This window comes from Oreochromis niloticus, linkage group LG5, assembly GCF_001858045.2.
Source record: "Oreochromis niloticus isolate F11D_XX linkage group LG5, O_niloticus_UMD_NMBU, whole genome shotgun sequence".
NCBI lineage: Eukaryota > Metazoa > Chordata > Actinopteri > Cichliformes > Cichlidae > Oreochromis > Oreochromis niloticus.
In genome coordinates this window covers 37499373-37519885 of record NC_031970.2, presented here as the reverse complement: position 1 = coordinate 37519885, position 20513 = coordinate 37499373, and the positions used below count along the sequence as shown (strand labels likewise).

At 40.8% G+C, this 20513-nt stretch overlaps 1 protein-coding gene and 1 long non-coding RNA gene across 5 annotated transcripts in view; one reads left to right on the top strand and one right to left on the bottom strand.

The window, feature by feature from the left end:
- Positions 1–1950: 1950 nt before the first annotated feature.
- LOC112846993 (uncharacterized) lies at positions 1951–15293 on the bottom strand. Its single transcript, XR_003220254.1, has 3 exons — positions 15166–15293; positions 14713–14852; positions 1951–1983 (listed from the first exon to the last, which is right to left on the bottom strand). It is a non-coding gene; the product is annotated as an uncharacterized LOC112846993 (long non-coding RNA).
- fbln2 (fibulin 2) overlaps positions 15234–20513 on the top strand; it is a 73571-nt gene continuing 68291 nt past the window's right edge. For 3 of the 4 annotated variants that reach the window (XR_266203.4, XM_019358563.2, XM_005452232.4), the window contains exons 1-2: positions 15271–15354; positions 17884–19811. Coding sequence is in view for 3 of the 4 variants with exons in the window: in XM_019358563.2 (XP_019214108.1) it covers positions 17978–19811 (1834 nt within the window). In the remaining variant the exon portion in view is untranslated. Of the gene's footprint in view, positions 15355–17883; positions 19812–20513 lie in introns of all 4 variants that reach the window. The other variant, XM_005452233.3, reaches the window with a different exon arrangement.

Genomic DNA, 20513 nt, shown 5'->3' with positions numbered 1-20513 from the left:
AGATGCTTGTCCCAACGTAAAAAGGGATCGAAATGCCAATGTCAAAATAAGAGCTGCATGAGGCTTTAAAACGAGCTTACTGTAATGTATGTTTTATTGAAATTTCTGGCTCCTGCTTATTTCACAGTCATGTGAAAAGGTAAACTTCTGTGTGCAGCACCTTTAATGGATTAAAATGGGCTCTGTTGTAGTTTTGCATACACATGCATCTTCATTAAATGACAGTGATGGAGGTATAAAACTGGTGTGCTCCCTTCCCAGCTGCCACACTGTCCCTGCAATGAAGCCCTTTCAAGCAGCACATGCACCCTGCAGTGTCTGCCATCAAAAATCCTTTGTATTGGCTGAGACAAAGAGACTGTCGGGGACTTCTACAGGGGTTATCTAAGTCTGTGCAGAGGCCTGAATACTTTAAGGGGAAGATCAAATGGAAAAGTATACGCTTTTGTTCTGAAAATCAAGTCCTTCAAGTGCTTTGAGTGCTTTTGTCATTCTGCAACTCATCCTCGGAGCTGTCTGAATTTCTCTTTGTGGCACAGTTCGCCCCAGCTGTAACACAATCTTCCCCCATAAGGTAGAGCAGAGAGGATAAATAGCTATAAAGTTTTAGTTTAATAAAAACTTGCAGATGATCTGTATATTGTCATGTTATAAGCTAAAACAGATGTCATCTGTAGAAACAAAGCACCTAAAGGAGAGAAAAGCCTCTGCAGATTTCCTGCATGTCTCTGCTTCCCACTAACTGCAGACAGAAAGGGAGAGTGCAGGAAGTTGTGAGACACTGATTAGCTGCTGAGACAGATGGCGTTAACTGTGTTCCAGTGAAATCCAGCAGACTGCCCACAGCCCCGGCTCCCACAGGCCTCAGCGGAGCTCTGGATCACATAAGATGTACCCTGAGAACATGCCACAGGGAAGTTCCCTTACTTTGGCAGCCAAAATCAGGTTTCCAGCACCAGCACAAGATTTACTTCAATATCTCTTCTTCCTTACTTGTGAAGTTATATTTCATATTTTGATCCACATAAAAACAACCCATGATTTCTGGAAATAACAAATACTCCTCCCTGTACAGGAATAGCTATTTTTGATCAAGAAATGTCCCAGGGCCAGGTGGCATCAATCTCCTACTCACACCCCCAAAATGTTTTTTTTTCCCTAAAAACCATCCTTCCCCTTAATGAATAGAGAAAAAAATGCCCTGTATAATTCCTTAAGGATTCAGGATGATTCGAACAAATGAGCACCATACAGTTAAAAAGTCCTCTTTCTATACAGCCGGGACATTTAGCAAGCTTGAAGTCACAATGACAAACAATAATGAAGCGCATAAATGAGCAAAAGTTTTCATTGTGTTTGATGCTAATGTAGACAGAAAAAGACAGCAGATGTTAAAGAATAACAAAAGGAAAATCCCAGGGAAAGTTCCCTCTGTCTGTTGTTTGCACACCTTTACAATTGGTGTCCATGGTTATCAGATTTGGAAGTTTACTTTGAGGACAAGACAAAATCCAATCTGTGCTCACGTTTGCTCATGATCTGGTACTAGGTATAAATAACGGATACCTAGTACCAGAAGCTCATCTGTACTATTTTGGCTGCTTCTGTCTGTGTTGTGTTTTGTTTGTTTTTAAGTCTGCAGTGGTAAATGGTAATTGGATTCATTCTTATAAACTTCTAATAACCCAGAGCACTCAAAATACTTTATAAAACATGCCTCATTAAAAGCAATTCAATTCAATTTTATTTATATAGCGCCAAATCACAACAGAAGTCGCCTCAAGGCGCTTTATATTGTACAGTAGATACAGAGAAAAACCCAACAATCATATGACCCCCTATGAGCAAGCACTTTGGCGACAGTGGGAAGGAAAAACTCCCTTTTAACAGGAAGAAACCTCCGGCAGAACCAGGCTCAGGGAGGGGCGGGGCCATCTGCTGCGACCGGTTGGGGTGAGAGAAGGAAAACAGGATAAAGACATGCTGTGGAAGAGAGACAGAGATTAATAACAGATATGATTCAATGCAGGTCTATTAACACATAGTGAGTGAGAAAGGTGAATGGAAAGGAAAAACTCAATGCATCATGGGAATCCCCCGGCAGCCTACGTCTATTGCAGCATAACTAAGGGAGGATTCAGGGTCACCTGGTCCAGCACTAACTATATGCTTTAGCAAAAAGGAAAATTTGAAGCCTAATCTTGAAAGTAGAGATAGTGTCTGTCTCCCGAATCCAAACTGGAAGCTGGTTCCACAAAAGCACTACTTTCTATCTAACATTCACACACTTTCATACTCTGGTGGATGCATCAGAGACCATCTGGGGGTTACGTACCTTGCTTAATGACATTTGGCATGCAGACTGGAATAGCCAGGGGTCAAACCACCAACCTTCCTCCTGCTCTACCTCCTGAGCTACAGCAAACCCAGTGACCAGTGTGGAATGCCAAGTTATCAGCCAATGGTGTTTTAGTTGTGTGACCATCCAAGAGCACATATAGATGGTCTTGGATGATTTGTTCCATACAGCAGGTGATACTACTTGACTCATAATTGCAGCTCCAAAAAGGCACCAACAGAACAAACATGCTAGTGAGGTCCAGTTCAGTGATACAGTTAAGAGGAGCTGAAGCATAGCAAAATGCTACCATCAATGTTAGGTTCTGTTGGGGTGCATCCTAATCAAAGAAGTCATGTCCTTAAAGTTAACCTTTGTTGTATCCTCAGATGAAATGACTCAGGGCACTTAAAGTTTGGTGAGTCTGTATCAAAATAAGGTTTTAAAGCTTTTTTTTCCTTTTTTCCCCAGGATGTTATACTTTTACTGCCACATTTTACCGCCCCTCCCTGAGCCTGGTTCTGAAGAGGTTTCTTCCTGTTAAAAGGGAGTTTTTCCTTCCCACTGTTGCCAAAGTGCTTGCTGATAGGGGGCCATATAATTGTTGGGTTTTCTCTGTATGTATTATTGTAGGGTCTACCTTACAATATAAAGCACCTTGAGGCAACTGTTGTTCTGATTTGGTGCTGTATAAATAAAATTGAATTAAACTGAATATTTGCTGCTACCAAATTCTCCCATAGACTTAAATTCAGATTCTGAGAGTGCTACATCTCTGTCTTAAAATACCTGTGGTCAAGTAGTCATTATACGAAACAGTTTTTTGGCATTTCAGAGTTGGTTTCATTTTTGGCTGAAAAATGAAACCAAAGTGAGATGTACTGGTACATTTTCAGTGCTGGATCTCTTCCACTATGTCAAGCCTATTGCCCTTTTAATGGAATTTTATTCTGGGAAGCAAAGTCGCAGCGAGCCAAATAGACATTTAATGTGAAATGTGTATTAGTGTAGCCAAAGAACTCTGTAAGCCTGACCCACTTAGTATTGACAGTCTGAACCCTGGGATGGTAACCTGTTAGCATCCACCAGCTCACTGACCATTCATTGAGGGTGTGAGCAAAGGTTTCACAGCTTAACCTCTTTTTGTATTTGGAACACTGAAATGCAAAGACAGATTAATCTTATGCATTTTGGCATTACACTTCTTCTGTAATGCCAAAATGTATGAGAGTTCATTTGAACTATAAAGCCTTGTATCCATCCATCCTCTCCAACTTATCCAATTCATGGTAACAGGATTTGGAACCTATCCCAGCTCCAATACGGCGAAAGGCAGTATACACCCTTGACAGGCTGCCAGTCTGTTGCAGTGCTAACACAGAGTGTTAGACAACGATCTGCATCTCTGGGGAATTTAGAATCACCAATTAGACTAATACCGCATATTGCATGTCTTTGAATAGTGGGAGGACGCTGAAGTAAGCACCTCGAGGCAACTGTTGTTGTGATTTGGCACGATATAAATAAAATTTAATTGAATTGAGTACCCAGAGAGAACCCATGTAGACATCGAGAGAACACTGTGGGAGCCAAGTTAAGATAGTTCATATGTTTTAGTAGTTATATTTCGCTGTTGTTAAGCTTGCTTGTGTAATTAATAATTTAGGAAGTAAATGCATGTTTATGGTGGAACTAAAATTATTTTATTGCTGTGTTGGTTTGGTTACGTAGTACCATGAATACATGTGCCTTAAGGACTCGTGTTTATAGTAAAATCCGGGCTTCACGGATGTATGCAAATTAGCGCATGCGGTGCGGGAGGGGGGAGAGAGAAAAAGAGTTAATACGGTATAAGCTATACGCGGCAGCACGGTAGAACAGAGCCACACGGTTTTCCTACCGTAGTAGGTTATTTTGTTGAGGAAGTTTTGAAGTTAAACCTGACCACTCCTGTAAGATGCAAACTGTGGAATAAATTTTTGTTACATCTTTTTACAACGGAGTCCCGTGGAGTTCTTTTCTTCTTCAAACTGACCTACGCGAGTGAAGCACGGGAAAACTGGTCTCACGGCTTGTACAAACACGCAAACTCTGCACAGATGGTGGAGATGAACCCAGGACCTTCTTGGTGTGAAACAACCATGCTAACCACCGCCCCACTGTGTTGCCCAAAAAAGGGTAAACTATTCTAGATTCAGATTTGCCTCTGTGGCTTTCAGCTCAAGTTTGGTGTCAGCGGTGAAATCACAGATGGTCAGTCTGAAATATTAACAGGAGATGTGAAATAGTCTCAGCCCATCTCAAGGAGTCGGCTTTGAAGAGGACAAATATATTTTACATATATATATATATATTTTGTGTGAGTGTTTGTGTATGTATCTTTATCCCATTAATGACACAAGTGGACTTGATATAGATGTGACCTGAGCACCTGACTGCTGGACAGGAGTGTGCCACTTCAGCAGCCCCGCCCACCAGCCCCCCCCCCCAGCCTGTGGGTGACACACCTGCCTCCCAAGGTGTGAATGATGTGATATTTGAGGGAATGGGAGGTGGTGAGGGTTATGTGACCAATAGAGAAATGTATGATGTCAGTCAAAGCTTGGCTTGCTTGCTTAAGTAACCACGGTTACCCCATTGCTGTCATCAGCCTATCAGCAGAGCCAGCAGTTTCATAAAGACATGAGGCCAAAGGCACATTAAAGTGTAGACGTTGGTTCTTTTAGGTTGGTGTTCAGGAATTTTTGCTTTCAACAAAATCACACCTTGATACTCTTACGTTTTATTAAGACATTCTTTACACAAATTTGAAATGTGTAAAGTTTTACAGCCAGTCTGTAAGGTTATTAGTGTCTCGCTTACTCTGCATTGGACGGGCTGGCACTGTCAGAGTGGAATGACCCATTATGACTAATGCATAAAACTCTCCTCCTAATGTGACACTGGGCTGGCACTTTGCCTAAGGCTCTTGCCTCCACCTTTGGGGATGGTGAAACAATTTATATGCAGCCCCGATGTCCAGACTTGTGACCTTCCATGTGCCTTCTTTATATACATTTATCACAAATCTTATTGCTTTAACTTCCAAATTTGAATAAAAAGTAGTCCAAATGAAATCTGGAACGTTTTTCTTTGTACAGCTGTTTTCAGTTTCAAGTCATATGTTATAGACTGAGGACCTCAGTTAGCCTTTTATGGCCAATAATGGTGATGGTGATTATGTGGCTATTAAACTTCTTTTTGCTGTTTAAAACATTTTGGTTACTTCAAACGAGAGATTTTCTCACCCTGTGTTTCCGTGTTCTGTTTTGAACCAGACCAGAGAGCTGGGCCAAAGCCATGTCCCATATTTTTTTGCAACAGCTTCTTGCGGCCATCGGGTGAGGCAAGCAATGTGTAAAACATCTTTTAACATGGCGACATGAATACAGTGAGACAAGATATGTAAGAAAGAGAAAAATGTATAAATCCAGTTTGCATTGAGCTTGAAGAAGCATGTGTATTAGTTGTATAAAATCCAGAGCAAAACAAATGTGCTTTTCTGCTGAGACACTGGAGATGTTCACTTAGAGACTCGAGCACATGTTGTGTGTTTTATTGCCACAGAGCCTAACACTTCCAACACCCCGGCCCAAGGGGTGGATTATGTCACCTGAAAGCCCTTTTAATCATCATGTTGGAATGTCCTGGAGCAAATGTGTCACATCAACCTCTTTAGAATTCACATTTACTCCTAACACTCTTTTAATGTCACGGGATTAGCACCACCTGACAGATGTTTTATTCCGGTCAGTTTGTCTGTATGAGCAGCTAAGCAACACACACACATCACTAAGCAGAACACAAATGGAGGTTTTGGCCTGTGGGACCAGTGGTGTACAACTGATCTAGCCCATTTTACTGTGAGACTAAAAAGTATGCTCGGTGCATTCCTAAACAGAGACGCTAGGTGAATACCTCTTCAGGGGCTTGATGTGGTGATGCAACATGACGGTCACATTCCTCAACAACCTTTAGAAGACATTGTATTATTTTGTCCCGGCAGTCCCTGAGCCCCCCAGACTCGCCCAAATCTGCTGTCCATATGGAGTAGGAGCATTTTTTTGTAGTTTCTCCAAAACCACTGCTCTTTCAAAGTGTCTGCAAGGCTGCATGAAACAATGGTGTACTGTTGACATTCAGCATGACTGTTGATTGGGGCGACATTTGCAGAATTCAAGGGCTACTCATTTGAGTAGCTGTTGAAATAAACTGATTGGAGAAAGAACACACTGAGCACTTTTATTCTTTTATTTCCAAGTAGTACAACTTTATGACTGCCCATTTAGCAGGTAGCAAAAACAAATGCTTGTTCTTATATTAATGGGTTGCCTGTAACCTGGTGGATGCTAAGAGGTCGACATAATATTTGTAACATAAAAGGATTAACAATTGGTAATGTGAAAGTTCCGCAGCTGATTCCCAGGGAGCCCAAGAATAAGAAATAAGCCTTAGTTTCCTACGATGCCGTCTTTTACCGTCACTATCCTTTTTCAGTTTATCGTTTTTATTCATTCTTGCTATTCATCTTTCATTTGTCTTTGTTATTCTCATTTTCTGTTTTGCAACTTGCATTTTTGCAAGTGCAACTCAAATATTGCCATCTAGAATGTTTGAGTATTCTGCTTTTGCTTGTTTGTCGAAGAACAAACATCAGCTATCCTTAATAAATCATAACATTTGTAATTCGACAGAATTAGCCATTCTGCTTCTCAGGTTTTTTTTTTATATACATTTACCATAAAATGCACTGCTGACCCGATAAACATGTGAACATGACCAAAATAGTTGGATGAGGATCCAGAAATCTGCAGGCAGGGATTTTCCAGAGTAAACAAGGACAATGTGTAATATTTATAAACCTTGTCTAACAGAAGCGATGTTCATTCAAGACAAAGTTCAGAGTGTTATGACATGATGAAGTTCTCAGTGTCACAGTCTCACTGACTCTCCTGCAGGTGTGGCTTTGTGTTTAAAGGTAGGCTTTAAGCATTAGCTCAGTCCCAGCTTCCATCAGAACAAAGGCTGATAACAGGCTGAGGCTGCGGATGTTTGCTTTACTTGAGGGCTCATTCATCAGCTCAGAACAGAAATACATCTTTCTGTCAGTGCAGGATTGAATCAGTTCTGCTGCAGCCGGTCTTTCTAACCGCACGGGTTAAGAGGATGAAGGAACATTTCAGGCAATTTGCAGTTGGTGATGTCAGAATTACACAGTTGAAACTTTTGGGCTGTAATGCCATGATTTTTTTCTTCCTGTGTGAAGACATGGGGAGCCAATTTGGAGCAATGCATAATTTGGATGCCTCCTCCGTATCGAGCAACATCCCCTGGAATCCAAAGCTCCCTGCTGAGTGCCTGCTACTTGCCCATGCATATTTCATGAAATCAGAGGCTGATTAACTGAATGGGTGCGAATAGTCAGATTTATCAAAATAATCACTCAATATAAAGATCTTTTTTGTTTAGTATAGGCGAAATTATCTTTTAGATAAGACATGACATTTTATAACATTGTGCATATATTTTAATTTATAATTGCAGTGCACAAAAACAGTCCATTAACTGGTAGGAAATAAAGGAAAGTACAACTAAATTCTCTATAAAATTAAATAAAATAAGATAAAATAAAATAAAATACTGGATAGCTATGAGGTAACTGCTTCCACTTCTTGTGTGTAATAAGAGATTATTATGAACAGAGGTTAGCTGTCTTTTAAGTACATTACGTTATTATCTTAGTTAGCTAACTCTCAAGAAAACTTTTTTCTTCTCCCGTTAGCTTGTTAGACTCTGCAGCAGTTCTACATAAGCAAGACATTTCATTCCCAAATCGAGTTTCACATAAGTACCCAGTATTATTGTTATCTTATTTTCTATAGACAGGATAACAGATGAATGTAGAGCTCTGAAGAGTGTGTTAAACCTGTGTTCTACTTAATGGCCCCACGAGGGAGCAGACCTTGCGGTTGCCCAAAGAAATTGGATAAAAAGTCCAATGAATTTAAAGGCTCAGTTGCTAGTTTTGGGTTATACTTAATGTCACATTAAGTCCATTTTGTTTGAGAATGCTCTCATGACTGAGAACGCTAAAGACTTGTCACATGTCTGCCTGGTAGACAGCCATATTTGTCACAGCCAACATGGTAGAAGCCAAATGTCTGTTTCTCTATGAAGGCCTTCATTTCTAATGTGTTAAATTAGATATGCTGTATTTCCTCTGCATCACCAAGGTGCTCAGTAAGAGAAAACTTATCTGCTGAGATGATTTGCTCATTAACTTGTAGTTCTACCTCTGTTCCAACACACATCAAACACATTTGTCTTTTGTCTGTCTCCCATCAAAGACTACAAGTTTATTCACAATATGCATGCACAAACAACCAAAGTCCAGCTCCAGCCTTTGTTGGAAATGAGAAAGTTGGAAGTCAGGTTGATTCTATTCTATGGGAATCTATATATGCACTCATAGATTGTCAACCACGAGAAGTCAGTAATTTATAGGCTAGATGCACACAGGCGCTGCTGTTCTGAGATTTAAGGAGAGACACTTTTTTCAATTCTGGTTAAATTAATGCCCATTTTTAAGTTTTTCTGGGCAAGCACTGCTTCCATACTTGCACTGAACAAACAGCCATACAGTTGATACAAAGCAACATTATCATTACTTACTTCAGTTTTGAGCTCCTGCAGTTTTCCATTATGTTTAACAGCCATTTGTTGTGAAGCTAGCAGTAAATTAAAAACAATGCTAGAGAGTCGTCTGCTTTTTTCTTTCACGAATGGCATATTTTCAATTAGAAATCGCACCTTGTGTTGGTGTAAAAATCCATAAATGTGCCTTTAACAAGTTATTCCCATATGTTCCCATTGATCTATAGTTATCCATGGGTAAGCTATAATGCAACTCACAATGCAGCACATCATCACAATTACTTGTATTTCTTTGAATACTATTTCATTCACTTCCATATTCACACTCATATTCATCAGCCCACATTTGCTAATTTTAGTCTTGACCTAAATGCTAAATTCCCTACTTGCTTATTTGTTCCTCAGTAGTCAACACGAAGCTATTAAACTCAATCAGTGCACAGAGGAGAAAAGTGTAACATCCTGTTGACTGGCACAGGCAGCAGTCAGAGCACATGTCTGTCAATGCTTCCTCTTTGCTCGCTCTGCTCCGTCCAAACACACAAACAAGCTGTACTGCCAAACGAGGCAGGTCAGCCACTAACTCAGACAAGCTGACACAAACACAGACCTGGCATTGTGATGCTCATTTGTCCAGTTTTATTCATCAAAACTGACTGTGTTTGGTGACACTGTTTTAACAATCTAAGTGGAAAGCTTCATTCTGTTTTGTGCAAATCGGCACCCTTTTGGGTAGAAAGGTGGTCAAACAGTGGGCTTTTGTTTCTTCCACTCAGGTGACAGTTTTTGATTTAGCTCGAGCCATAGCTCTTGTGCGTGCTCGGTACATTCATGTGCAAATCCAAACACAGATGGAGCTCAGCATGGATCCACTCTATGCAGGGATTAGAGTCTTGATTTCAGCACATATTATTCTTATGAAACAGTCCACTGACAGCATGCTTTGCATTTACTTATAAATGGCCTTCAGCTACTTTACCCAGTGTTAGAGATATGGGGCAGGGCTGCTTCAGCCCCTACAGTGCCTGGCTAAAGGAGATTCCAGAGCATGACAACACCCACTTCCCTCCTCTCTTCAGAGTTCACCTTTGTCCTGCAAATCAGCCTGCAGACTGAGGCCCATGTGAAGGTCAGTCATCTCCATCTTCTGAGCCTATGGTGCGCAGTGCTGACTCTTTGTGCGCATGCTACATGTTTCTATAGTGCTGCCATGATGCTGTCAGTCACTGACTTCAGAGGATACGTGTTCTAATCCTTCGTGTTCTACAGGAATTTGCAGACTAAAAGGTTTTGGCAGAAATTCCCAAAACCTTTTAGTCTCCCCATCAGTCAGTGATTTGGAAAAAATTTTCCCATAATATTTTATTTATACTTTGAGTACACATTACACTCTGAACATAGTTAGCCTGGAAGCAATTTAATGCATTTATTCACTGCAACTTTTAGCCAGAAACACGCAGACGGACTGAATCAAGAACATTCCAAAAATTAAATATCTCCATTATGTTTCACTGTATTTCCACCCATAATTAAATAATGCCATTCCAGGAGAACTAGAGTCAGTTGAGACATCAACAGAAATGCGTATAAACTATTAAGATAGCAATGACACATGATAAAGACAGGATGTGTAGATCATTTGCATGATGATCACGTCACATGCAGCATTTTGGTGACCCATGTATGAACGCCTGAGCAGATGCTGGTGTTTGAGGTGCACTGTGTGCCCTGTGTAATGAGGGGACTGCATGATTAGGTGGCTAATGTGAATCAGCTTGTCTTTTGGTGTGGTCTGAGATAGCTTGTGCATTTCACAATTAAAATTTTGAAAAGGCAATAGGGAGTCATCTGTAACCAAAGAAACAAACTAAAAGACATGACAATATTATTGTTATTATTACTCATCATCATCGTCATCATAACAGCTGGTCCTGGCCAGGTTCTAAAATGATTATTTATTCACAACCTCAGCAACACATATGTATGCTGATATGTGTGCTGTGTGCTTAAGCGCTTTGATAAAATTGAACTGAATTTAATTAAATTATTTATTTAACAAAAATGAGGCCAAAATGCAGAAACAGTGTAAATGTGCCCCATGCTTCAGTACCTTGTACAATCACCTTTAGAAGAAATAACAATAACAATAACTTGCAGATTTGCTGGCGAGTGTTAGATTATTGTCCTCTTGCATGAGTCTGGTTGGGTCAAGCTTCACATTTGACTAGGATTTAGTATACAAAGGTGTTTACAGGATACGCAGGTCCTGTGACAACAAAACAAGCCCCAATCATCATCCCTCCACCACCCACCATGCTTGATAGTTGGTATGAGGTGTTTGTGCTGATATGCTTTGTTTGCTTTTCACTAAATGTGGCTTCATGGCCATTAAACAACACAATTAGTGGGCGTAGGAACAAAATGGCACAAAATGTAATTCAATTCGGTTTTTTATATAGCACCGAATAACAACAACAGTCACCTCTAGGTGCTTTATATTGTCAGGTAAAGACCCGACAATAATACAAAGAAAACCCCAACAATCACCACTTTTAGAATGATAGAATTCTTCATTAATTTCATTTTGAGAATTCTTTGAATGTCATGTTTCGTCGTCTTTGAAGACAGTTTCTCATTTTCCTCTCCTGTCCTGTTTTTCTCGTGTCTTTCTAGACCTCTGAGAGCGAAGCGATCCCACGTTAACAGCAGCATTAACATCACAACTTTATTGACTTTTTCTGAGGAGAAAGACAAAAAAGGGTATTTCTAGAGTAGCACCATTAGCTAAAAGCAGTGAAAGGCTGCAGTATATGAAAAATGAGCTATTGATAATTCATCACATTATGCATTAAACTGCTATTCCACATCATTCTGGATCATTTTAACCTTTGATTCTAACAATTTGGCCTCCATGTGATCAATAAACCGTACAACAAAGACACCAGCAAACCCTGAGCCAGATGCTCACGGGTCACCCCACATGTGAAGTATGTCTGTCTGAGCCTCAGCTCCAGCTTTTCTAAAGGCTTGTCTGTGTCTGGCCGCCTTGCCTGGACATCACACTGGGCTTCTACAATCTCACTCATGCGTTTTGAAGTCCCACTCAGTGTTTTATAGCAGGCTTAGCCTGATCTTGTTATGTCCATGCAAAACCCAAGTTTGTTTTCTACACCATGGCAAGCTCTGTTTTTCATCTTGTTATCCTACACTGTGTCATCTGTACGACATCACACAAACCTGCATTTAACTCCAGGGAGCTGCGGTGTCACAGACAAATCTATTTTTATATGTGGAAAAACAAGACAGCTGGGCCAGGGTACAGTAGATTTTATTTTTTAAAAAGTAGACCTACTAGCAAGTTTTGACATGTCCTTCCACTGACCCAGCTCTGAACACTCTGAATCTATTGTTTTACCTCATCTTTCATCTCCACTTGAAAGCAGGCCCACTCCCCTGGCAGCGGCCTTATCTGCGATCAGGGCTGATGTGTTTATCACACCACTTCACCTCAGGCCCTGACAGTTCCTCATTAGGACTTTTATATGAGCTGCTGGGTGTGGTCCACACTTACGATTGGATCACTTTGCTGCAGCATGATGAGCAATTCCATTCAAATGTCATGCATGCCACATTTTCATCCAAACACTTGGTCTCCCTGTGCTCTTTGAACCCACACTCCTAATTTATGATAAATTTAAAATGACGCCCAAAAGGTATACTTCAAATAAAAGACACAAGATAGGCCTAGCTGTAAACTTGCTTAGCTTTATCGCAGTTGCTGTTTAAGGGTCATGCTCCCTCCAAAAGCTGAGAACATATTAAAACTGGCTAAAGCTAAGTTAGTTCTTTAACACGTGTGAATGCAGAGACACGCTCAGATGAATGACATGTATATTTATGCCTCCAGGGAGTCGTGTGCTCAGACAGGTAATCCAAAACAGACTTGTGTTTGAAGGAGATTGGGTCCATTGTGTGCAGTTAAGATAGCTCATGGCCTTGTGTCATGAATGGTGTGCAACTGGTGGGAGACAGACAGCATCATGAGTTATGAAGTGAGCACAAGGTTCTTGTTTAACCAAGGTTACAGCCTTCAATTTAAGAGGTACATGCAAGACCCTTCAAGATGCAGCAGTGGACAGAGGCTTAAGTTTACTCTGGGGACCAACAACATGGCTCTGAAGGAAAAATGAGGGAGTCCAGAAACACAGTTGCACTGCTCATATAATGTTTTACTGCACAAAGCAAACTATGAGAGGAGAAATATAGTAGAATGCATTCAGTTCAGCACCTTCCTGTCAAAGTAGACAATGGCTCTGGTATATGTGGAATATTAGGAAAATATCATTTTGTGCATTTGCCTTTAGCTTTTACACAAAATTCTTGATCTCCACAAAAGGGACATTTTGAGAAATTTCCAATGGGTTTCCAGAAACCTAATTAGGGCTAGGATTCGATTTACATCCAACCATATTTGGTATACCCAGAAGGCAATATTACAACACAGAGTAAGAAAGTTGAAAGGGGGTGTGTGGAACAAGTTTGATCTTTAAGTTTCTAAAACTATATTTGCTTAGCATGTTGTTAAACAACAACCCAACCCTCCCCATCCCAGTGATCTGGTAGATGTCAAGAGGTTAACATAAACACTACAATTAGCAGAAATTACAAGCCACCACTCTGTATTTCTTGACAAACAACAGAAAACAGATGTTTAACAACAAGTTCTCAACACGAATCGACTATACTAAATCATCTTTTGTCACTAAACACATCAGTCGCTTTTAGCAGTGGTGCGTCCTCATTAAAAGACCACAAAACAAGATCGAAGCTGCTGACAGATGTTTTTGAATAAAAGGAATATGAATATAATATCAATAAAAACGATCATCTCATTAAAGACAATGTTATCCTGTAATACACATGCACTCTACGACGCTCTCTGACAGCAGCAGCATTCCCAAACACTGCTCAGGAACATTTTGAGGAACTCACCAAAGAGTCCAAGGCATTAATCCAACTTTTTCCCAGGAAAAGTCTTGAAAATGTGTAGAAAAAGTTTTATCCACAGAATCCACACCCTTAAACCCACCCAGATGGTTTTAATGTTGTACTGTGAGCCGCTTACAGGCTGTTTATTGATGAATTGAACATATATCAGCTTAAATTTGCAGCAAACCAACCATACAACTGACCTGAAGACAGTTCGCAGCAACAGTGATGTATGAAAACTGTGATCTACTATATGTACTCGAGTGCTTTTTTTGCCTTAGAAGAAGAAAAACTGAAAAAAAAATTGTTAAAGAGAACGACCTAAAAAATGCCATGCAGGCAGGTAGACAGGTGGACAGGAGTGTACTCACTGCTGGGCTCTGTGCAGCTCTTTACAGAACAACAGGACGGACACGAACAAGCATGACGTTAATAAACACGCAGCAGGACTATGTGAACGCATCAATAAAATGTTGCTTATGAAACCAATATCTCTTTTTCTCAGTGTCCTGATTATGAAGCTTTATTTCAGTTAAACCTCTGGAAGGACCCATAACAAATCTGTGTTTATACATATCACCTATCTGAATGTTAAAACACTCTTCTGTTAGGTTTACTCAGACACAAAGCTGTTTCCAACACAGTGCTTTCCTCTGCTCGGGTGCCACCACACCTCAGTTGGTTCAGCTCACCTGATGAAATGCTGCAGGGGCCTGGGGTTGATTCATCTCTGGACCATTTCCTGTGTTTCATTCTCCTAAGGCTGATGGCTTCCAGGTTGTATTTATGCCAATGCAGTCAACTGTTTTTGCGCTTTATGTTGACTGTTTACCTGCACACAACCAAATATCAAATATGATTGGTCAGCACTCAAAGCAAAAAAACCCCAAGACATTATAGGCATACTATCTCTATGATATATAAAACTGTACGACTGACATTATTTCAGGTGATGCTACATGCTCTATGCATGTCATCCTTGAAGAAATCAGATGTTTCTTACAAGAATAAAAGCGATCATTCAGAACTGCCTTTGACTGGTTTGCTTCCCTGTAAGACGACAAGGATCCAAACCATGGCAGCATAACCAGAACCAGAGCAGCCCTCACTGTAGGGCTCAGTGATTTAGGTTTTTACTTTGTCACCTGTCAATGTGAGACCATGCCCGCAGAGCCTGCTCTTCATTATGGATCAGGATGGGATCTCCTCCGGAGTCTCCAGCAGGGAAACTTTTCGTACCTCCCCCTCAGCCTGCCTCCTTGGTCCCAATAGCACGTCGATGGTCAAAAGGCTCACATTTGGAGGCGCACAGAGGACCGGCGGCTCTCTACAAGGTAACACAAAGCAGCGTCTCTGCCCGGCTTTATTCCTTAAACAGTATTTACAGCTTTTCGCCGACAGCCTGTGCGCCGTCGTTAAAATCAGGCTGAGCTTTATTCCATGGATGTTGCGCTGAGAACTTTTACGCGTAGCTCAGCACAGATGAGCATTTCCAAACTTTCTCCGGGGTTCACTTTTGTTCCGTGTCTGACTGCGGTGTTGCAACAACTTTTTTTTTCTCACAGTTATCAGGTGGAGACAGGTTGCTGCTGTTTGTGCGAAAAGATGCAAAGTCTTTCGAAACTCTTCTGTTTGAATCTGCTGTAGCCGCACTCATTTATCAAGAGAAAGTTACAAATTACATTAAAACAGCGGCGAAATTGTAGAGTTGCTTACAGTTTGTTTGCACCATATGGTCGTGAGTTTACTGAGGGGGACTTTTCTTAACGTCTAACGGTGTAAATGAATATTTCTGCCTGCTCTCCAAAGCGAGTTTGCACTGCACAGATGAAGACTGGTACTGAAAACCTTTTTTAAAAGTAAACACTCTTTTGTCAGGCCTTGTCAGAGCGATGCATTACTTTTGGTAGGCTTTATCGTCAGCTGTGTGTGTATAGGTGTATGTGTGTGTGTGTGTGTGTTTTGGCAGGCAGAAATGAAGGAATCCCCCCTCCCTCACAGCTCTGGGAAACACCAGGCTGCTGTATTTGCATTCCTCTGCAGCTATTCCTTGCCAGCTTTTATTGTGTCTGCTGCAGTAAATGTGCATGACACTTTCACTGACACAAATGTCATGAGCCAACTTGTAGGTTTGGTAACAGAAAGCCTCCAGAATAGCATGAAGGAAGCTGCTATTGCATTACATCGGATACATCTATATAGATGCATCTGTATGAAAAAGGGCAGTTCAAAGGACCTCTTTTCCATCAGGATGCTGTCAGATGGAAAGAGTTCAGCCTTGATGCCTTTTGAGAACTTGCCTGCATTTGAGAGACAAATGTTGCTAGCATCACATTACAAAAGTTGGTACAATTTCCAGCAAATGAGGGAAAGTTTCTTGTGGTAGCTCCAACTACACTTGTTCACATTGGTGGTTTAAGTTTAAAACCAGAAATTTCAAGGACCTGTGCTGTTGCCTGCTTTTCGACACTAGCACCACTCATGTTTGCAGCTAAAACGAATGGAAATATGCTCTGGATTAGGCACCAGTACTGTGTTGGTGAAAAAGGGTTATAAGAGAGTAGAGTGTAATACACAGTTGCCACAGAGTGAATAACAGCATTGCAATAATTGGCTCATTACAGGTCTCTACTTTATATAAATTTGGCTTCGATCTTGTGTAGTTCCCCTACTTTCTGGACCCATATAATTATGATGGAGTCAGATTTTAACCACCTAATTGTGATTCACTTTATGGCAGGCTCTGACAGGAATTTCCTCACAACCTCCGGGAACTTTTTTGAAAAATCATAGTGATAAATGCTTCTGATAGTTTCTTGACACTGGCTATAATGCCAAGATTTTGATTTGTGTTTTTAAGTTTTATATTGAGAATTTATGGCATAAGGTAAGAAAAACCCCTCAACAACAACAAAACAAAACAAAACAAAACAAAACAAAGAAATTCGTTTTTAATTTAAAACTTATAATGAGCTAAGCAGTTCAAATCTGTTAAGGCCATGAGCTGTTTTCCTCATCAGATGTATTACTCATGACTCAGGTGGGATTAACAGACGACGCGGGTCCTTGTTTGGAGCAGAATTCCTTTTTTTCCTGACAACAATGTTCATTGGAATTCTCTGTGGAATTCAGTGCTTAGAAACTTCATGTCAGTCCAAGAAGGGAGGGTGTATTTATTTGCAGAGATGACCTAAAGGTCAGGGAAAAATATACCTAGTATTGCTGATGATGAATTAGATCAGTCCAAAAGGTTTTTTACAAAAGCATAATGTGTAGTTCTTGGAGCGCTCTCAAAATTAGAACATTGTAGTGTAAGGCAGCATGGATTTTTGGCACATTCTATATGATAAAATAAGTGAAAGATTTTACATTTTTCCTTCCTGATGAAGTGAAATAATGAAGTAAATAAAATCACTTTGAGTCTGAAACTTCCAGCGAGAATCATTATTTAAAGGAGGCCAAGCACTTTGGTCCCTACCCTGCTAATTACCTTAGAGAATGTGCTTTTCTTAAAGTGTAATCACTTTCCAACAAACTCAACAGCCAAACTGTTATGAGGCGTCTCATGTATGTTCAGCTGTTAGACTGCTAGAGGTTGATTGCAACACAAGATTATGAGAGGAATGTTTTTATGGAGATAATCACAGATGCACTAGAAATTTAGAAGCTGGGCAGATTCCAGGTTTCATCATGACAGCCTGCATAATGATTCAAAACAGTGCACTCCAGCTGATGATAATGACAAGTATGTAGTCGTAATGTTAAAAAGATGGCAAGGCTGTAAAAATTGGACAGAGGTTGATTTGCTTGCATTTTGAGAAATAAACCTGTCTTTCTGTCCGTTTTTTCCCTGTTTCTTGCAGAGCAGAGGTGATTTGCATGAGCAGAATGTGCCAGAGTCATTAAAGATAATCTAAAGACTTGATCTTCATCATTACTGAACATATACCAGGTGCCATGGCTCAAGCTGAAGTAGCACTACTGCAGTGTGCGTTGTTTTTTTTCTACTCGAGTGTCTGTTTGTGCCAGCTTGATTGCACTGGCACAAACTGTCCCCTGCTGGACAACTGTATCGAAGAAGTCCTGGAGAGAGGTGCCTGTTGTGCTTCGTGTTTACAAAAAGGATGTGCATGTGAGGGATACCAGTACTACGACTGCGTCAGTGCTGGGTTCAAGAATGGCAAGGTGCCCGAGGGAGACTCCTACTTTGTTGACTATGGTAGCACAGAGTGTTCCTGTCCTGTAGGAGGGGGCCGGATCAGCTGCCACTTCATCAGCTGTCCTGATATGCCACCAAACTGCATCGACGTTTCCGAGCCTGCAGATGGCTGCATGCAGTGCGAACGAGTTGGGTGTGTTCATGATGGACAAAAGTTTGAGGCTGGACACTCCTTCCACATTGACCCTTGCCGTGTGTGCCACTGCCCTAATGAAGGGGGGAAGCTTATGTGCTACCCGGTACCAGACTGTGATCTGCAGAAAGTTCATAAACCCATGTTAGCTGCACCCACAGAGGATAATACAGTCATCAGGCATGATAATTTCCCATACAGGTTTGATCAACAAGGCCACACAGATCAATATGCCACTCCTTATCACCTTCCTAATGGAAATCTTCCTCTCTTTAAATTGTCACCACTTGATAAAGAGGAACCAGAAGACTATGATTATGGTCCTACAGACTTTCCAGAGACCTACCCACAGTCTTTGCTGTTTCCTACCCCATCTTCCTCCTCCTTTAAAAAAGTTCTATCTGTGTCCCAAGGCTCTGTCAAACCTGACCGCATCTCTTCTCTTCAGAGCTTTGACAGGCAAGGCAAGCAGGCGCTGAGAGAACGATATGGAGTTCGTGACCATCCTTCAGGCAGAGAAGAAGTGACAGAAAGTCCCCTGAGACTAGAGCAGACTACTAACATGCCAAATATGCATGCCACATCTTCTTGGCAGTTCTCGCAGGGTCTAACAAGTTTGCAAGGTGTCCTTTTTAATAATTTACATCCACAGACAGATTTAGACGATTCATTGCATGGCCACAAGAGTTTGGGTAGTGGCATATTTCCATTACACAGAGAATTAGAAAGTGAAAAACATACTGAGTATCCACATGCAGGTTCAGAAAGTACCATTTATCCTCAGAGAGGCACTGAAACTAAGGCACATAACAAAAATACATCAGATAGCGTGGCACCGAGAGGTTCTATCAGTCAGACCAATGTAAGTCTTCCAGAGAGGGGTACAGAGATCCAATCCAGTCAAGAAAGAGGATCAGATACAGTACATTTTCCACTATACACCATGGAAAGATCAGAGGTTCCCGTCCATCCTGAGGCAAATTCAAATGGTCCAAAAGAAATGCAGAAGCTACTCACAGTTTATGACAAGGAAAGGTTGAATAAGGAAGAGATGCAAGGGGAGAAGCAGGAAGAAATAGTAACTTTTCAAAATGTGTCTGGGCCTGAAGGAAAGGACGTGCCTTACACTATCGACACATTGCAACAAGAGAGAAGCGAGGAGGACTCAGAGAGCAGCATTCCAACCAGCATTTATGAAAAGACTACTTCTGAGCCCGTCACTCCTTCCCAAAGGCGGCCTGAATCCCTGACAACACCTGTATTCCATTTTATCACCACCACCCAGCCACCAATGAGAGTTACACTGGAAGAAAGTCAGCCCAGTGGAGAGCCAAATCAGATGGTGATTAACCTTCACAGTGAAGGAAGACAGGAGGAAAAGGAAGGGGTGAAAGAGGTTGAGGAAGATCGCCCTGCTTTACCCATCAAACCCGAGGAGGGTAAGTCAAAAAGAACCGATTACACAAGCCTTGCTATGCATGTTTTCTTCTGGATCCTAGTTTATGCTTTTTTTAGCATAGAAACATAAACAGCAGCATGGACCTAAAATAGATTTTTTAGCACACGGACAATTTCCATATGAAACTTGGATTAAAATTGGGGTTAAACAGAAAGCTTCTACAAAATAATTTTTAGACTTGGCAAAAATGTAGATGTGTCTTATGTTACCTCAGCCAAGTGTAAAAATGTTCTGTTTCATTCTGTTTCTAATGACAGCCTTGTAACTTAAAAAAAACATTATTATCATGCATCAAATAGTAAAAGTAAACTTCTGAAGCAGTATGAACATTTTGAGGAACTTTGTTTCTTGTCCTAAAGAGGAGGAATTTTTCACAACTTGTACTGCTTTAGTCTGTATGGGAAAAGCAGACCTATTTATGAATGCCTGCTACTTGCTAACATCATGAAAACATCCTTCACAGAGATTCTTTGCTTTACTTTATTGAAATATGCGCTTTATTTCTAATATAACTGGTGCTATAGCATGTTCTGGTTTCTTTGACAACATGTGCATATTTGTTTGAGGTTTCTGCCAGTTGTATTGATGTGACATTGGCATCTTCTTGTATTGGACGTATTGGACGTTTATTCCTGAGTGTCTAGAAACCTTATGTTGACGATGTTTTTGATGTAAGTTGCAC